General features: G+C 39.3%; 1 protein-coding gene across 1 annotated transcript in view; it reads left to right on the top strand.

The window, feature by feature from the left end:
- Positions 1-610: 610 nt before the first annotated feature.
- mapk8ip2.L (mitogen-activated protein kinase 8 interacting protein 2 L homeolog) overlaps positions 611-15,646 on the top strand; it is a 35,460-nt gene continuing 20,424 nt past the window's right edge. The window contains exons 1-2 of the mRNA XM_018252836.2: positions 611-1,258; positions 10,564-10,669. Of these exons, the coding sequence (XP_018108325.1) occupies positions 1,194-1,258; positions 10,564-10,669 (171 nt within the window). The 5' untranslated portion in view covers positions 611-1,193. The remainder of the gene's footprint in view (positions 1,259-10,563; positions 10,670-15,646) is intronic.

The raw sequence follows: 15,646 nt of genomic DNA, 5'->3' as shown, positions 1-15,646 counted from the left end.
AGAGGTATAGCGAGAACGTGGCATGCTGCCATAGGCTGACACATAACGAGTGGTCCTGCCTGTGTCATACTATATGAGTCCAGATGCGTCATCTCAATTTCTGCAATTCCACTCGAGAGTCTCAATCCCTGCAATTGCACTCGAGAGCTTCCCAACCAAAACAACGTGACGCATCCGCCACTATAACCATCCAGGGTCGGACTGGAGGGCCCGGGGCCCACCGGGACTACTGTCCAGGGCCCCTTCCGACCCGCCCCCCAACCCCTACTGCAACGCGCTGAGCGCGCGCACACAAAGGCGCCGCTTGGCGCGCTAGCGTGAAGGCGCCTGGCGCATGCGCAGAAGGCGCTGCGCTGATCGGCGCTGCGGGAGGGAAACTTTTTTAAAGCTATCTGGAGAGGTGTCTGGCCCGGCGGGGGCCCATTAAGGGTCGGGGCCCACCGGGTATTTTCCCGGTGTCCCGCCGGGCAAGTCCGACACTGTACCATCAATGACAGTCTTGAGTCTTCTGTTAATATCTAATTTAGGCTTTGAATCAAATGGCATATTCCAATAGAATATGCTAATGAACTGAAATCAATGTGCTGTTATTGAGTGAGTGTGCGCGTTCATGAGGCGCGCGTACGTCTTCCTGTCTGACTTCAGCACCACAATAACAGGACAGCTCCGCTCACATCTCCCATGCTATACGTATCCCTGGCAGCCTCCCCATCACAGAGCGCGCTCCCTGCTCCTACCTATGTAGCCCTCCTCTCTCGTTGTCTCCTATTTCCTTCCAACCACCCTCCCCTCGCTCGTTTTCCTCTCATTCCCCCACCCATCCCCCAGTCTGTGCATTGGCTGCTGCCTTGTGCAGTCTCTCCTGGATCCGACTGCATCAAACCGCAGGAACCCCACCAATCAAGGAGGCTGCAGAGACTGAGCCCGAACACATCAAACCCGTGACTGATATTCGTCCATACAAGAGATGCGTGATTGCGCCTGAGGGGCCACTGTGAGGAGCTGTCATTGGGCGCTGCCCCTGGGACTATTTTTCGTTGCTGCGGGACTATACACATCAGCCTGTGCACTTACCTTGGGGTGAATCTCGGCCTGTGCCTCAAGTTGCCCTCTGTGCTGTCTCTGTGCGTCTCCTACTATCAGGGTGTGTCGGTGTATGACTCGCTTTCACTTCTTCCCTTCTCTCATTGAAGATGGCGGATCGAGCTGAGATGTTTTCTCTCTCCACCTTCCACTCCCTCTCCCCACCAGGCTGCAGGTGAGAGCCGAATCGCATTCTGTGGTCTTACACACAGCCAGGGAAAAACATCTGGTTGTGCTGTCAAACACACACTGGCCTAGATCGGCCTTCCTATTCCAGTGCAAATTGCCTTGCCCTTTAAACTGGACACCATTCAAAAATCATGTATCGCTGCAGAGCAGTAATTAGTGTAAATGTAGACCATAGGATGCTTTAAAGTCAATGCAGTCGGCACTATCCATCTCCTACTCACTGATCTGCTCTGTTATCAGCTATGCCACTTGTACAGTATTAGCCAATGTCAACAACAAATGCTGGATTCATATGCTAGGCTGTTCTGTAATGTCAGGATAAAAGTCATGCACCAGACTAACCAGCTCAATCCAATCACACTGGTCTGGCTAAAGGATGAGGCTGGAATGATAGGCAGGCCTACATATGGCCATTGATGAACATGTGCTGTACTGAAATGTTACACTGATGTACAATTATTACATTATCTTAATCTTGTTTACATTGCAGATACATTATAGATCATACACATTCATTTCAGCAAAAAGGAGCAACAATAATATTTTTCTTGTTTTAATTCCGGTGGGGTATGTAAATATACACTCTTACACAGCAAGATGTCAAATGTATCACAAGTGACCTTGTTTGTACAACTTTTACCTTTTAGGTTCTACTTCCATAAATAGAGCATACATCCTCCTGTTTACCATTGTTTCTTGAACTGCAAACCCCAAATTTGCAATACTTCTTATGCACACAAATATCAAAAAAATAAAAAACAACCTTATTTTAAAATAATATTCTGTCTAAATGAATACATCACAAATTGTCAACATTACACAATAACCCATGATATGTTCATTTAATTATGTCTACAAAGCAGTGTACTACACAGCAGTATATGCATTGCATTACATTTGTTTACCTTGGTCGCAAAAAGACACTTCCATCAAGTTCGCCGGTAACAGAAATAATTCCCTTTTCCCTTCTAACTGATCCACACAAAGCCAAAAGAATACAATTAGCAGAATACAAATTCTCTAATGAATAAATTGGCCACTGGGCCTGTTCCAGAATCATCACATTAAAATGTGCATCCGTTTAACCTATAAATACATAACTTTCTATATATGCACCTCAATAACCCCATATTTTATACTGTATGTAGGTGTCAGATTTTAAAGAATGGCAGCCCAACTGTATGAGCAAAAGCTGGCCATATACATCACAACCATGTTGCACAGTTCTGCCATTTTGAATTGAATTGAATTGACAGGACAGATCATCAGTCTCTGTATGACCCACTAACAGTGTTTTGAGCAGTCACTCTGATCATAGCTCAAATCTGAAAATAGTAAACCATGTTGGTGAATGCTCCCTACTGGCATGTGTATGGGGGGTCATCCACCAACCTGCAGCAGGATAGCCCTGCATTTCTGTAATGATATCTGCGGGGACAGTGGCTCCACAGGCTGAGCAAGTCAGTGCAAGTTAGCTGTGTGCTATTAGGCCAAAATACACAGTATCCTGAAAATCTCCTAGCATGTAGTCACCTTAATGTATCAGTATAGCAGCTTTGAGACCCATACTAGATGTATTATGGAGGATCTGTATAAAAGCAGAGGCGAATCAATCACACAATTATTTGTGTTAGAATATTCACTTACTGTATATCTGTGCTCCCCTGAGAATATGTAACACCTATACAGTTATGTAGCCCCAGAGCAGGACTGGAAACTGGCTACACTTTGTGTTTTCATCATTACAGTATACCTCTGTTTGACTTTCAGTCATTTACTAGCTAAACACCATTTCTGCTTTTCTTTTAATTAGCTAATAGTAATTAGCTACTATAAACTGCAATTACAGAGATGTAGGCTCAACTCCCCCTCGTATTGTATCTTTTAGACTTGCTAGTTGTGAGTATTGCTCATGCAGAACAATGGAGTTTTAGGAGACGCTTGGCCTAGTCCACAGCAGTATCTCTTGTATCATCCCTTGCTTGCTCTTACCTTCTGCCCATTATGCAGAATGGGCAAATCTTTACCTTAGTTGTACACACTGGCCTTAGAATGAATACCTATGTTGTATCATTGTCTCATCTTTGCGCTGCTACCCAGGTACCCCATACTGCATTTAATGTTTTTGGGCAGCCTCTGGAGACTGTCATAGACGTCCAATGAAATAGAATTGATTTTTTAGCATAATACAACAGTTGTAAGAAAACATACTCATATACAAATCCATATTGTTATAGTTTGTGACTCCAAGAAGGCAAACTAGGGGAAAGTGTGTGTCAGGGAGATTGAGCTCTGTCGCAATGTATTGTATGACCTCAGCCCAGAACTGCTGAACTACTGTACACTACTGTACACACCAGAATACATGAAAAAAGTTTCCTACCTCAGTACTGCACTTTGCAGATGCTGTGGGATACAATTTAGCTAGCCTGTATGGAGTATAGTAGACTCTGTTAATAAGTTTGGTTTGTATAAACCGGTCCTTCATAGACATGGTCACTTTAGGAACTTGTTTTAGAGCATCTCTCTACATATCATCCTCCAATTCGGGGATGTCCCTTACCTATATTTGCTTGGGCTTTTCCAATGAATCAGGGCCTGCCTGCAATATGAAAAGTGAAAGTGGTTTTTGCAGACCTGGCTTGAGTAGGTATTTTTCTTAACTTGTATTTTCGGTCAATACTGGTCTAACAGGGAATTGTGATTGGAATGCGGGCTTAAGCTGGAGGTAGCAAAACATCATGCTAGGGGTAAGGTTATACTTTATACCTAATTTCCCCTCCAGAAAGGATGTCTTTAATGTCATTGTTGGCGCAAAAGCTGATTTCCGGTATGAGTTGAAAGTGGGGTAGTGGGTATTGCCCAACAAGGGGGTCCAGATTGACCATGCCAGGGGGTTGCCCATTACCATGCCCAGGGCTTTCTGGAAGGCCCACATCACTGTAAGCATAGGTATTGTGTTAATGTAGTGTTGGGATGGACCTCTTTACAGTGACCTGGCCAACGCTTCAAAGGATCCCGCTGCTGCTGCCTCGAGGGTCGCAGCTTGGTTACCCAGTGACGGGTTAATCCACCAATGTGCAAATACCAATTGACTAGCCAGAAAATATAATTTAAGATCTGGGAGGGCTAAAGCTCCTCCTGTTGTTGGGGGCACCCAATGTTTTGAGTGTTATCCAAGTGTGTCCATCTGCCCACAGGAGTTTTCTTAAAAGGCTTTCGACCTGCTTGAACCAGTTAGCTTGTGGAGTGATGGGGGAGGTGTGAAGGGCATACAGAAACTTGGGTAAAAATACAAAAATACTAATGACCTGACAATGAGGTCTAGGTTGATATTAGGGTATTGTTGTAGGTCCCGCTGTATCACTTTTCCCAGATACTTAAAGCTGCCTATTACCTGCAAAGTACCTACTTTCTTAGGCCTGTTCTCTGAAAAGGGGTCTATAGGAAAGATCTATTAGAATCAAATTGGGAGCAGAATCAGTAAATATTACTGGTAAGCATGCCGGAGACCTCTAGTGACCAAACAGAGGTAAAACCACAAACTCAATAATTTCTCCAAGGCATGCTATTAAGTAAAAAAATATATTTTATTCACATCAGTAGTTAAAAGACATGGATAGTATCCCCTCTAACGCCTAACGCGTTTCATGCTTACCCAGCACTTAGTCATAGGCAGAATCCCATTCTGCCTAAGACAGATCTTAAAGGTTAATTTTTACCCCAACATATATATTACTTGAACAGATGTAAGAGAAAGGATATTTGGTGAAATCTAAGATCTATTAGGATGAGGTGGTGATATTTACATTTCTATATGCACCACCACACCTGAGTAAGATGGTGCTGGAAATTTGTTTTCTTTTTTATATTAAACAATAATAACAACACAAATAAAATAGTTAATTTAAAATCAAACATGCCCGTTATTTGCCTTTGGATGTAAATATGTGGAGCATCCACGGTCACCCATATGCTGGTGTACTCTGGGAGGCAGCTTTTGTCTTCATCAGGTTGAAGTCCCTGTGGTTAGGATTAACGGGTTAGTGCCTCGTAGGCATTCTTAGTCATACCACAGGGTATAACGAAAGGTGGAAACTGTGAGTTTTCTGATATTGGAACGGAGGCTTAGAATGTATGTGGTCTAGGTGTCAAAAAACAATCAATTTGGGTAGCTTTATTTAAGGATGCTTCCAACCAGTCCATATGGAACAAAAATACAATTTATTCTTAATTAGGTTCATAGATGGTGGAACAGGAGAAAGCCATTCTTGCAATATGGCTTTTCTGGTTGCTGCTGCTAATCTTTCTGATAATTCTTTGTTAGCTTTGGATACTCGTTGTGTCCCTTTAATTCTGCTAAATATAGCCCATTCTATATTGGGTTTGAATGTTTGTTTGGCCAATGACTGCCAATATTTATATATTTCTAGCCAGAGTGTTTTAATAATTGGACAAGACCATATACAATGTATCAGTAAGGCTTGTGTTTCTGAACATCTTAAGCATGTTGAGTTGGGCAGTATGCCCATTTTAAATCTCCTTAGACGGGTCAGATATGATTGATGTAACAGTTGTAAGGCCATGATCTGGTATTGACTAGATGGTATTATTTTCAGAGTGGGAGTGAAGTTTAATAATGTCAGATGTGGTTATAGTTGGTGTGATGACTGACCATTTTCCAAAGGGGGGTGTCACTTGTTGGTGGGTCTGGAGTTACCCTAATATGTTTATGAATGTAAGATGTGGAGTGTAGGGCGTTGACTCCTTTCCATATTTTGGCAAATATTTTGAGGACACAATTCAAAATCGCTGTCGGGAGGTTTGCCCGGCTCAGGAATAAGGGTTATATGGGCTTGGTAGCATGAGTCTGGAAGTGCTGCATTGCACGTTACCATGTGAAACCAGGTACACAGTTTGGAGGCAAGTGAGTTTTTATGCAGCTTATACCGGTCATTGGGGATGCCATGGAATAAGTGTTTTTAATGGCAAACAGGTTGCAGAAAAATATACTGTAAGGGAGGAATTACAGGTGTATAGAATCTCCTCCTTACAATTAATAATATGGAATTAACTGATTTATAATATGAAAATATTGTGTCTGCATGGCCACCTTCTATATATACTGTATATGCATGGGTTGAAAATAGGTAGTTATAAATATAACTACAGGTTATATACTTTATATTGATATTATATTTATATTGACAAGCATTTAGGAGTCCCACAGCTCAGTCTGATATGTAAATGCTTTTTGTATGGCAGAAACTATGCATATGGGCCTGTGGGTCTGGGGTGGGTTTTACATGGTAAAGATGTCTGTCATGTGATTTACGAATTATGTGACACATGGGAGTCAACTGCAAATCACAGCTTTCTACAAACCTATAGAATGAAAATCTTTCTCATAAAAACTGGACAGTATGTTGCTGCGAGAACAAAATTCTACTATTTTTTATGTCAAAAATTTCACTAGAACCTGAGTCCCCATAAATATCTGAACTGTAGCATTAGGACAAAGCATTTCCATATAAATTATATTATTTATTATTGTTGTGTATAATGAAACTTTTTTTTATTATTTGCCAATAACTACTTCTAATATATACATCTGCTATACAGTATTAGATCCTAGTTTTCTTTTGTCTAAATTTTCTTAAATCCTTCAAGTAGTTCACTGTTTTGATAGCTTTGAAATATGGATGCCGTTTAAAGCATAAGTAAAGGTTAAATGACCATGGCACACCTAATGATGGATACATAGATTTGTGCATTTGGAAAAAACATATATATATATATATATATATATATATATATATATATATATATATACAAAATGTATATATATTCCTGTATATACCCTGTATATACTATATATAATAATATACCTTTCCTTTAAATTTAAATAACCGGAAAATGCCCCAGAGTACAACACTGTATGTGAAAGGGAACTTCAGAATATTCCGAATTGTTATTCTAAATGTTATTCATACCTTTCTCCTTTGCATTTCAAGGCAGCACATAGGGACATTGGCGTTTTCTCTCCACCTTACAAGCAGTCTGATTGCTGATTGTTGCATGCTCATTTCCAGTCTATACATTTCTAAATCCTCATTTAAACGCTATTCAAGCCCAAAATTAGGTGTAGGCAGCAGAGCATGTGTCTAGGGTGCAATTGTTGGATACACAATAGTCTCTGTGTTGAGCCCTCCCTTACTTGTTGCAAATTGAGCCAGATTCAATTTAGTGAGAAAAAGGTTCATCATATGAAAACTCATGGACGATTAATTTGAGATGCAATTCAATTGAAGTCTATGGGAAAAAACTAGAACTTAATTGAATCAAATGGAATCTTGTCCGTGAGTTTTCATGTGATAAACCAGGAGATAATGTTTTCTCACTGAATTGAATTTGGGCCATTGTTTGCTTACTCAACATTCCTGCAATGGCGCAGAAATGTTCTATCGTGGTGTAGGTACAACCAGGCAGGGAGGCAGCTAGTAAGTGTACAGGTGAGCAAGTGGCGTGCAACTGATACCCTTGCCATGAGCACTAGTATTGGCTAGTCAATGCCCTATGTGGTTACTTAGAAAGGACAGGCAGAAATAGTAAACACTCACATTATACAAAGATTAGTATTGCTAGAAAGGGGAAGCTGTGGTAGTGCCAAGCATGGAAAATGGCAAAATCAAGAAGGGAGATTGATTCTGGTGCTGATTTCTGGCAATCAAAATTACATTAGTGGTTCAGGATGTGCAGCAAACACAGTACATAGTCAGCCTGGTGTTACAATAAAGTTTACTTTCCCTTTAATCATACATTTGCTGGGTTTTGCTAATAAATTAATTCACTGCATAGCATCTCACAGACCTACATCCAAAATGTCATCATTATGTAGCTTAAACTAAATTCATTTCCACTCACAGAACATTCATCAAAGTACTATATTTTATCTGAGGAGAAGCACATAAAGTGGTTTGAATTCAATCAAAGGGATGACTAAAAGCTGACTGTGCAGAGCTAATACGGGGTTGTGGGAGTAGGAATAGATGGAAGGAAAGACATCAGCTAGGGGTTATGTGAATGACAGTACATACAGTAGTCCACTGTGCATTATCTGTCTTTGTTTGTTTTGCAAACTACTCTGTTCTGAACAACTGCCTGCATACTGCACAGTGTTTTCCAGTTACATGGGTCTAGTTCTGTACGTATTCTGTATTCATAAGGCACAGACTGGAGTCTGCTGCTATTGTCAGAGTAAATCACATAATGCCTGTCTGCTTTAGACATAGACTTTAGTCGTGGCACAATGCCAAAGTTATTGTTCGTCTCAAATTGGGGACGATTATTATTAATTTCATGATGGAGGCTGAGGGCCGGTGTAAATTTTAAAATGGGCCGCATTTGCCCCCCGGGCCTGATTTTGGACATGCCTGATGTAGACTATGTATTAAAAGTAGAGAGTCCTACTTGTATTAGTAGGTAGACATCAATTCATGTAGGTTCAGCCATTGCACATGCTCAAAATGAAGGCACACCCAATTTCCTAATAATTTACACATCAACACATTGTTGATGTGTAAAAAAAAGTGAGCAGAGGACAATACTGGGGAATGAGGCTTGGCAAATTTGTTGAGCACATGCTTATACAGTATGTCTGTGAATTGCTAATGTTTATTTGCTATTTAATGTATGGACCTGTGTGCGCATATACTGAATATGTGACCTGGGGACCCACACATCACTTGCAAACTGAAGTTAGAAAACTAGAGCACTGTAAAAAGCAAATTCTGTGCCTTCTTAACAAAGTGCTTCTTTGATTTTTCTTGGAATTACATTTAGTTATATACTGGCCTCAGTTATAATGTACATCTAGTGAAAATGAAGATGCGGCCAAAATTCCTATTCACTCTCTCATCATATCACGTCAAGACTGCTGTAACTCTCTATTTATTGATCTTCCCTGCCAGGTCTTAATGAACAAGGCCGCCTCCTCTGCCATGCCACTCTGCCAATCCCTGCACTGGCTAATGACCCTGAAATTCAAAGCACTTAACTCTGCCCCACCGTACATCTCTGAACTCATCTCTATATACTCACCCAACTGCTTACTACGCTCCTCTACTGACCTGCTCTTCAACTCTTCTCTCATTACCTCCTCACATGCTCACATTCAAGACTTTGCAAGGGCTGCACCCCTCCTCTGGAATTCTCTCCCACAGTCTGTCCGACTTTCTCCCAACCTTTCTGCCTTCAAAAGATCTCTGAAAACATACTAATTTTGATCTTGCCCACTCCCACACCTTGTGTCTCATTCTCTTCCCCTTAAGATTGGAAGCTCTTTTGCACAAGTCCTTCCTCACCTTTTGTACCGGTACTGGTTGTTATGTATGTAACTCTGTATGTTATATCTATGTAATTCATGTGATTTCTTTGTATAAGCACATTTATTTTACAGCGCTGCGTAATATGTTGGTGCTCTAAAAATACATGTTAATAATAATAATAATAATAATAATAATAATAATAACCTAAGGACAGAGTGGCAGAATCCATTTTTTCCTCTCATACTTAAAGGCTAGCTCACCTTTAAATTAATTATGTAGACAGTTTGGCATTTTGTATATTTTGTGGTTTTTGAATTATTTAAAAAATTTTCAGCAGGTTGGATTAATTAAGAAATTTATTAAGAATAGTCCATTCTCCAATATGCTAAAAGTGAGCTACCCTGCTTTATTTAATGTTTTTTATACCGTTATTATATGCATTCTGTACTGCAACAGAGAACCTGCAGTTCTAGTCATGCATTGCATGAAAATCATTCATATGACTGTGAACACATTTACTACAACAACCACAGAATTTCCCATAATTAAGCATAATAACAATATAACAATAAAATTGTGACAGACTGACCCAGATTTCAACCATACCTCACTTATTTAGACTTACTATCTAAACACAGTTTTTCCATCATCTACAATCAAACACTATCATTTTGAAACACTGCTGAAACATTGTTTCTCATGAAATATAAGATTTTATAAAAGGACATAAGAAGTGGAAGAAGAATTTAAAAAGTTGAATCCTTTACTTTTCCTGTGCTGCATGGTGACCAACGTTATCACACAGTCATCATTCCTCCCACTGTCTCCAAGTTTCAATTAGCAGTTGAATATGCTCCTTAGGTAGGATCAGCCATCAATGTCAAAATATTCAGGTTTGAAATGAAAGAAATGTATTCATAAAATGATATTTTGAATTACATGTTTTTCCAAATGTGTGTTTCAGACCATCACAAGACATCAGTCTAGAGGAATTTGATGATGAAGATTTATCAGAAATTACAGATGACTGTGGAATTGGATTGAACTATGACTCAGACCACTGTGATAAGGTACTGATGGTATAATATGAAGCACTTTTACAGTAGAGCCAGATAAATCCAAGGACCCACAATGGCAAGCCTTTAAACTGTCAGCCTTTGTGTCTATGTTTGTGGGATTTCATATACTGTATGTTCTGTATGTGGCTCATAAGATGCAGGCTTGCTCCTTCCAAATCATGTTAAAGTAAAAAGTGTACACTAGTCATTTACAATAAAAAAAAATATATATATATATATATATATATATATATATATATATTAACCATTTCCCTTAAAATAGTAAGAGTGATCAGAATTTTGGTTCGTTCACCATAAATCACCATAAACTTTTTGAAAGCAGTGTCAAGTATTTTCCTGGAAGACGGTGTTAATCAATCACTCGCTCAAACTGTAATCATAATCATGATGTAATACTAAGCAAATAAAGTCATGCTTAAGTGGTGATGGTATTATAGATTATCAAAATCATCACACACTTTCACAGTTATCATACAGGTGAAAATCATGTTATTTCACTAATGCCACAGGAGAAGTAGGGGTAGGGTAGGAAGTGTAGGGATCAGTTGTGAGCATTGTGGTGGTGTACCCACACACAAATCAGTAGTAACCTCGATGGTGGTGCAAATGTTCCCTGGATACTTGGCATGTCATTACTATTGTCATACAATGCAAAATAGGAATTACACACATACAGCTTAGTGTTGAAATGTTACTTTACACAATTTATTTGGACACAAAGAGAGTACAAAGAGTAAAAAAATTATGTTTTAACACTCAACTGTGTGTGCGGTTCCAATTTTGCGTTGCAGGATCATTTGTGAGTCATAAAAGGAGACATATAGGATAAATAAAAAAAACATAATTTTGTAGGCAATTTTGAGTACTATGTGGTGTTGCTTTTACCTGTTGCTAAAAATGTATATTATCTTTATTGGAGCTCCCTATAGATGTTCTCTGGTCCCTGTCCGTGTTTCAGATTAGGGGTGGGCGTGTCCTAACGATTCCTGCCAGAAGCAGAGTAAAAGGTGGACAGCCAATCACAGCCCTGCAGTCACAAAAGCACAGGCTTCAGTTCTATCAGGTCCTGCTAGCTGCTGATTTTTTCCTATCCTACAGTGCAGTGAGCGAAGTGAAAGGAGGGATTATTAGGGTTTTTGCAGAAATGCTCAATAAATTAGCCCGGAACACTACTTTTTTAAGCACAATTCTTCTATATCTAAATGAGTATAACACACACTGGTACGTTCTTATTTTTACACAAAATATCTCCTTTAAAATATAGATTGTAGACACTCCTTAGTGAACTGATTTAGGTAGCCAATTTGCTAGCCAGTAGCCAGTTACTTTCAAAACTTACCCATACCCACTTGGACCAGGTTAGTTAATGGCAGTGTAGACAGAAACCATCTTTCAAGGCATCTTCTTATCTAGGTCAGGTTATGCATACATGTCTGTGCAAAATGGAGTGCCAGTCTGTGGTATAAGGTAAGTGATTAAAGCATTGGCAGTACCTAACCAATTTGCATCCCCAGGTGAATTTACCTTTCCTGTTTCTTTCATATTCAATGATCTTAAAAGCAAGATGTCTTCTGGCATTGTAAATCCCATCTGGTGCCAATCTCAATCTTCGGTTCCCCATTGGTTCTCAATAGGGCTTTCCAGGTTCTCATGACAACGCTAACCCTTCTCCAACACATTTTGTCAATAGTAACAACTTCAGCAGGGTTCCATGGCAACCAATGTCCTAATCATTATAATGCTTTAATGTTGCCTGATTTACATAAATTCTGTTGATCTAGTACATTTGTGTTGAGTTAACAATGAAATACAGTGTTCTGTACGCTAGCAGTTTCCAGCTCAAGGGTTCTAATTTTTTTAACCTGACTTTTACATGCATCTAATTCCAACCCCCAGGTTTAACATATTTGAGAAAACACTTAAAAAAAATTACAGGCTATAAGAGTCTGCAAGAATTACTATAAAAACATTTTTACAGTCCTGCACAAGAAAAGTACATGGGTAACAGTGCATGGGACCTGTTATGCAGAATGCTTGGGACATGGGGTTTTCTGTATAACGGATATTTTCGTAATTTGGGTCTTCATACCTTAAAGGGGATATTCACCCTTCAGACAATAATCTTAATATAACAGCCCATATCATTAAAAAACATTTCTGTAATTTATCTTTATTATTTTAAATGTTTTTTTTTACAAAGGTACACACCACAGAAGCTGTGGATCAGCTAAAACTCTCTCAGCTCTTTCCTGTCTTAGGGGGTCAGTGACACACTCAGGGTAAAATGTGCAGGCTGCTGAATAAGGAAGTTCAGGGGTCTTATGCCTTTTCTCCCCTGCTTCATTTGCATATCTTTGATTCCATTGACTGCCAATATTCGGCCAAATGAATCAAAGATCAGACTAGATAGGACTATTGAACATCCCCTTTACTAGAATATTATTTAAAGGGGTTGTTCACCTTTGAGATATCTTTTCGTATAATGTAGAGAGCAAAATTCTGAGACAATTTGCAATTGGTTTTCATTTTTTATTATTGAAGGTTTTTGAGTTATTTAGCTTTTTATTCAGCAGCTCTTCAATTTGCATCTTAAGCAATCTGGTAATTAGGGTCCAAATTACCCTAGCAACCATGCATTGATTTGAATAAGAGACTGGAATATGAATAGGAGAGGGGCTTGAATAGAAGGATCAGTAATAAAAAGTAACAATAACAATACATTTGTAGCCTTACAGAGCATTTGTCTTTTAGACGGGAGTCAGCGACGCCCATTTGAAAGCTGGAAAGAGTCAGAAGAAAAAGGCAAATAACTATAATCCTATAAAAAATAAATAATGAAAACCACTTGAAAAGTTGCTCGGAATTGGCTGTTCTATACCATAATAAAAGTTACCTTAAAGGTGACCCACCCCTTTAAACATTAATTAAACCCAACAGACTGTTTTTGCTTCCAATAAGCATTGATTATAGCTTAGTTTGGATAAAGTACAGTACAAGGTACTGTATTACAGAGCAAAAGGAAATCATTTTGATTATTTGGATAAAATGGAGTCTACGGGAGACAATCTTCCCATAATTCAGAGCTTAATGGGTTTCCACATAACCGATCTTATACCTGTATTAAAATTAACAAGGGAAAAACAACATTTTGGCACTTTAAATATGCTCTACTGCAAACTGCAAGTCAGCTTGGGCTTTCTTCCAAATGTGGCTGGTATGACAGTCTGAGAAGACATGTCAAACTCAACAGCGGAATTAAGTGGGTTAAGCTAGGTGAAACTGAGGTGAGGGCTTCATTACACTTGGCTGGCTGCCAACAAAACTGCTCCCTTACACATATATTCTATATATAAAAGGTCTCCATTTGTTTCTTGCGTTTAGTGTACACCACATTTATATTTTAGGGACTGCATTTGAAATTTGTTGTATTATTTGCTACATTTGAATTTCAAATTAAACCACAAAAGAAAATTGCCAGAACTGATAAATAATATTGAGAAAAAAGTAAAAAAATACAGGGGAATACATATTTGTATCAGTCTATGCTTCCTATGGGAAAGCTATTACTAACTAATTTTGGACATCTACATTATGACTACAAACTCTGGACTACTTTGCTATTCCCTCTTCTATTTTATAAGGGGGTCATAACCAAATAGGAAGGCTATGTCAGTCTGAGACAATAGCAGCTTGGGCAAAGCTTTAAAAGAGAACTAAACCCCAAAAATGAATATGGCCAAAAATGCAATATTTTATATACTGCACATATTGCACCAGCCTAAAGTTTCAGCTTCTTAATAGCAGCAATGATCCAGGACTTTTTACAGGGGGGTCACCATCTTGGAAATTGCCCGCGACACTCATATGCACAGTGGGCTCTGAGCAGCTGTTGACAAGCTAAGGTTAGAGTTCATCGCAAATTATCAAGCAGAAAATGAGGTTGGCCTGTAAGCTGATGCTACAAGGCTGATTATTAAAATATCATGCTAGTTGCACTGTTTTCTGTGCCGCCATGTAGCAATTATCTGTATTACTTACCAATCAGCCTTAAATTGTGACATTTATATTATATGCTTACTGTATATTGTGAGTGGGTCCCTAAGCTCAGGAACTAACAGCAGCACAGAGCATGTGCAGTGAATAAGCAGAAAAGAAGATGAGGAGCTACTGAGGGAATCATTGGAGGCACAGATCTTCACTGCTAGAGGGATGTTGTTGCCTTGGGCTGGTGTAGAAGCTCAAAACATAATGTACAGGAATTGGACCAAAATGTTTAGAATCTGGGGTGTTCCAGATAACGGATCTTTATACCTTAAGTCTACTAGAGAATCATGTAAATGAACCCAATAGGGTGGTTTTGCTCCCAGTAAGGTTTAATTCTATATTAGTTTGTATCATGTACAAGCTACTGTTTTATTCAAAACTGTATTTAGGTCCGATGCTGCCCTAGGGATCGGACCTAAATTCGCCCTTGTGCACGTGACGTCACTGCGTCGTGCACGTGACGTCACATGCACAGACGTGACATCATGCGCCGTGTGCATGTGATTTCACTTTCGCAAACCAGCATGGCCCCCTACCCCTCCCCCCCAGCTCTTTCACCGGATTTCCAATGGAAATCCGTGGAAGAGGCTGGGAGATTTTCTTTTAATTTCAAAAAGATTATTTATAGGCACCCCTCTAAAACCTGCCGCCCTAGGAAAAGGCCCTCAGTGCCTTAATATAAATACGGCACTGGTTTTATTATTACAGAGAAAAAGGAAATATTTTTTTAATAATTTGGATTTGGATAAATGGGGTCTATGTTAGACAGCCTTTCCATAATTCAGAGCTTTCTGGATAATAGGTTTCCGGATAATGGATCCCATAACTGCACAACATTTCTAGCCTACTTTTTTATTTAAGCTTTACTTTTCCTTTAACTGCAATTTCAGCCAGAACCCTGGTCAAATACAATTATTAAAAGTT

The sequence above is a fragment of the Xenopus laevis genome, chromosome 3L (genome assembly GCF_017654675.1).
Source record: "Xenopus laevis strain J_2021 chromosome 3L, Xenopus_laevis_v10.1, whole genome shotgun sequence".
Lineage (NCBI taxonomy): Eukaryota > Metazoa > Chordata > Amphibia > Anura > Pipidae > Xenopus > Xenopus laevis.
Note: the sequence above shows the minus strand (reverse complement) of the source record. Positions and strands in the feature narration are given on the sequence as shown.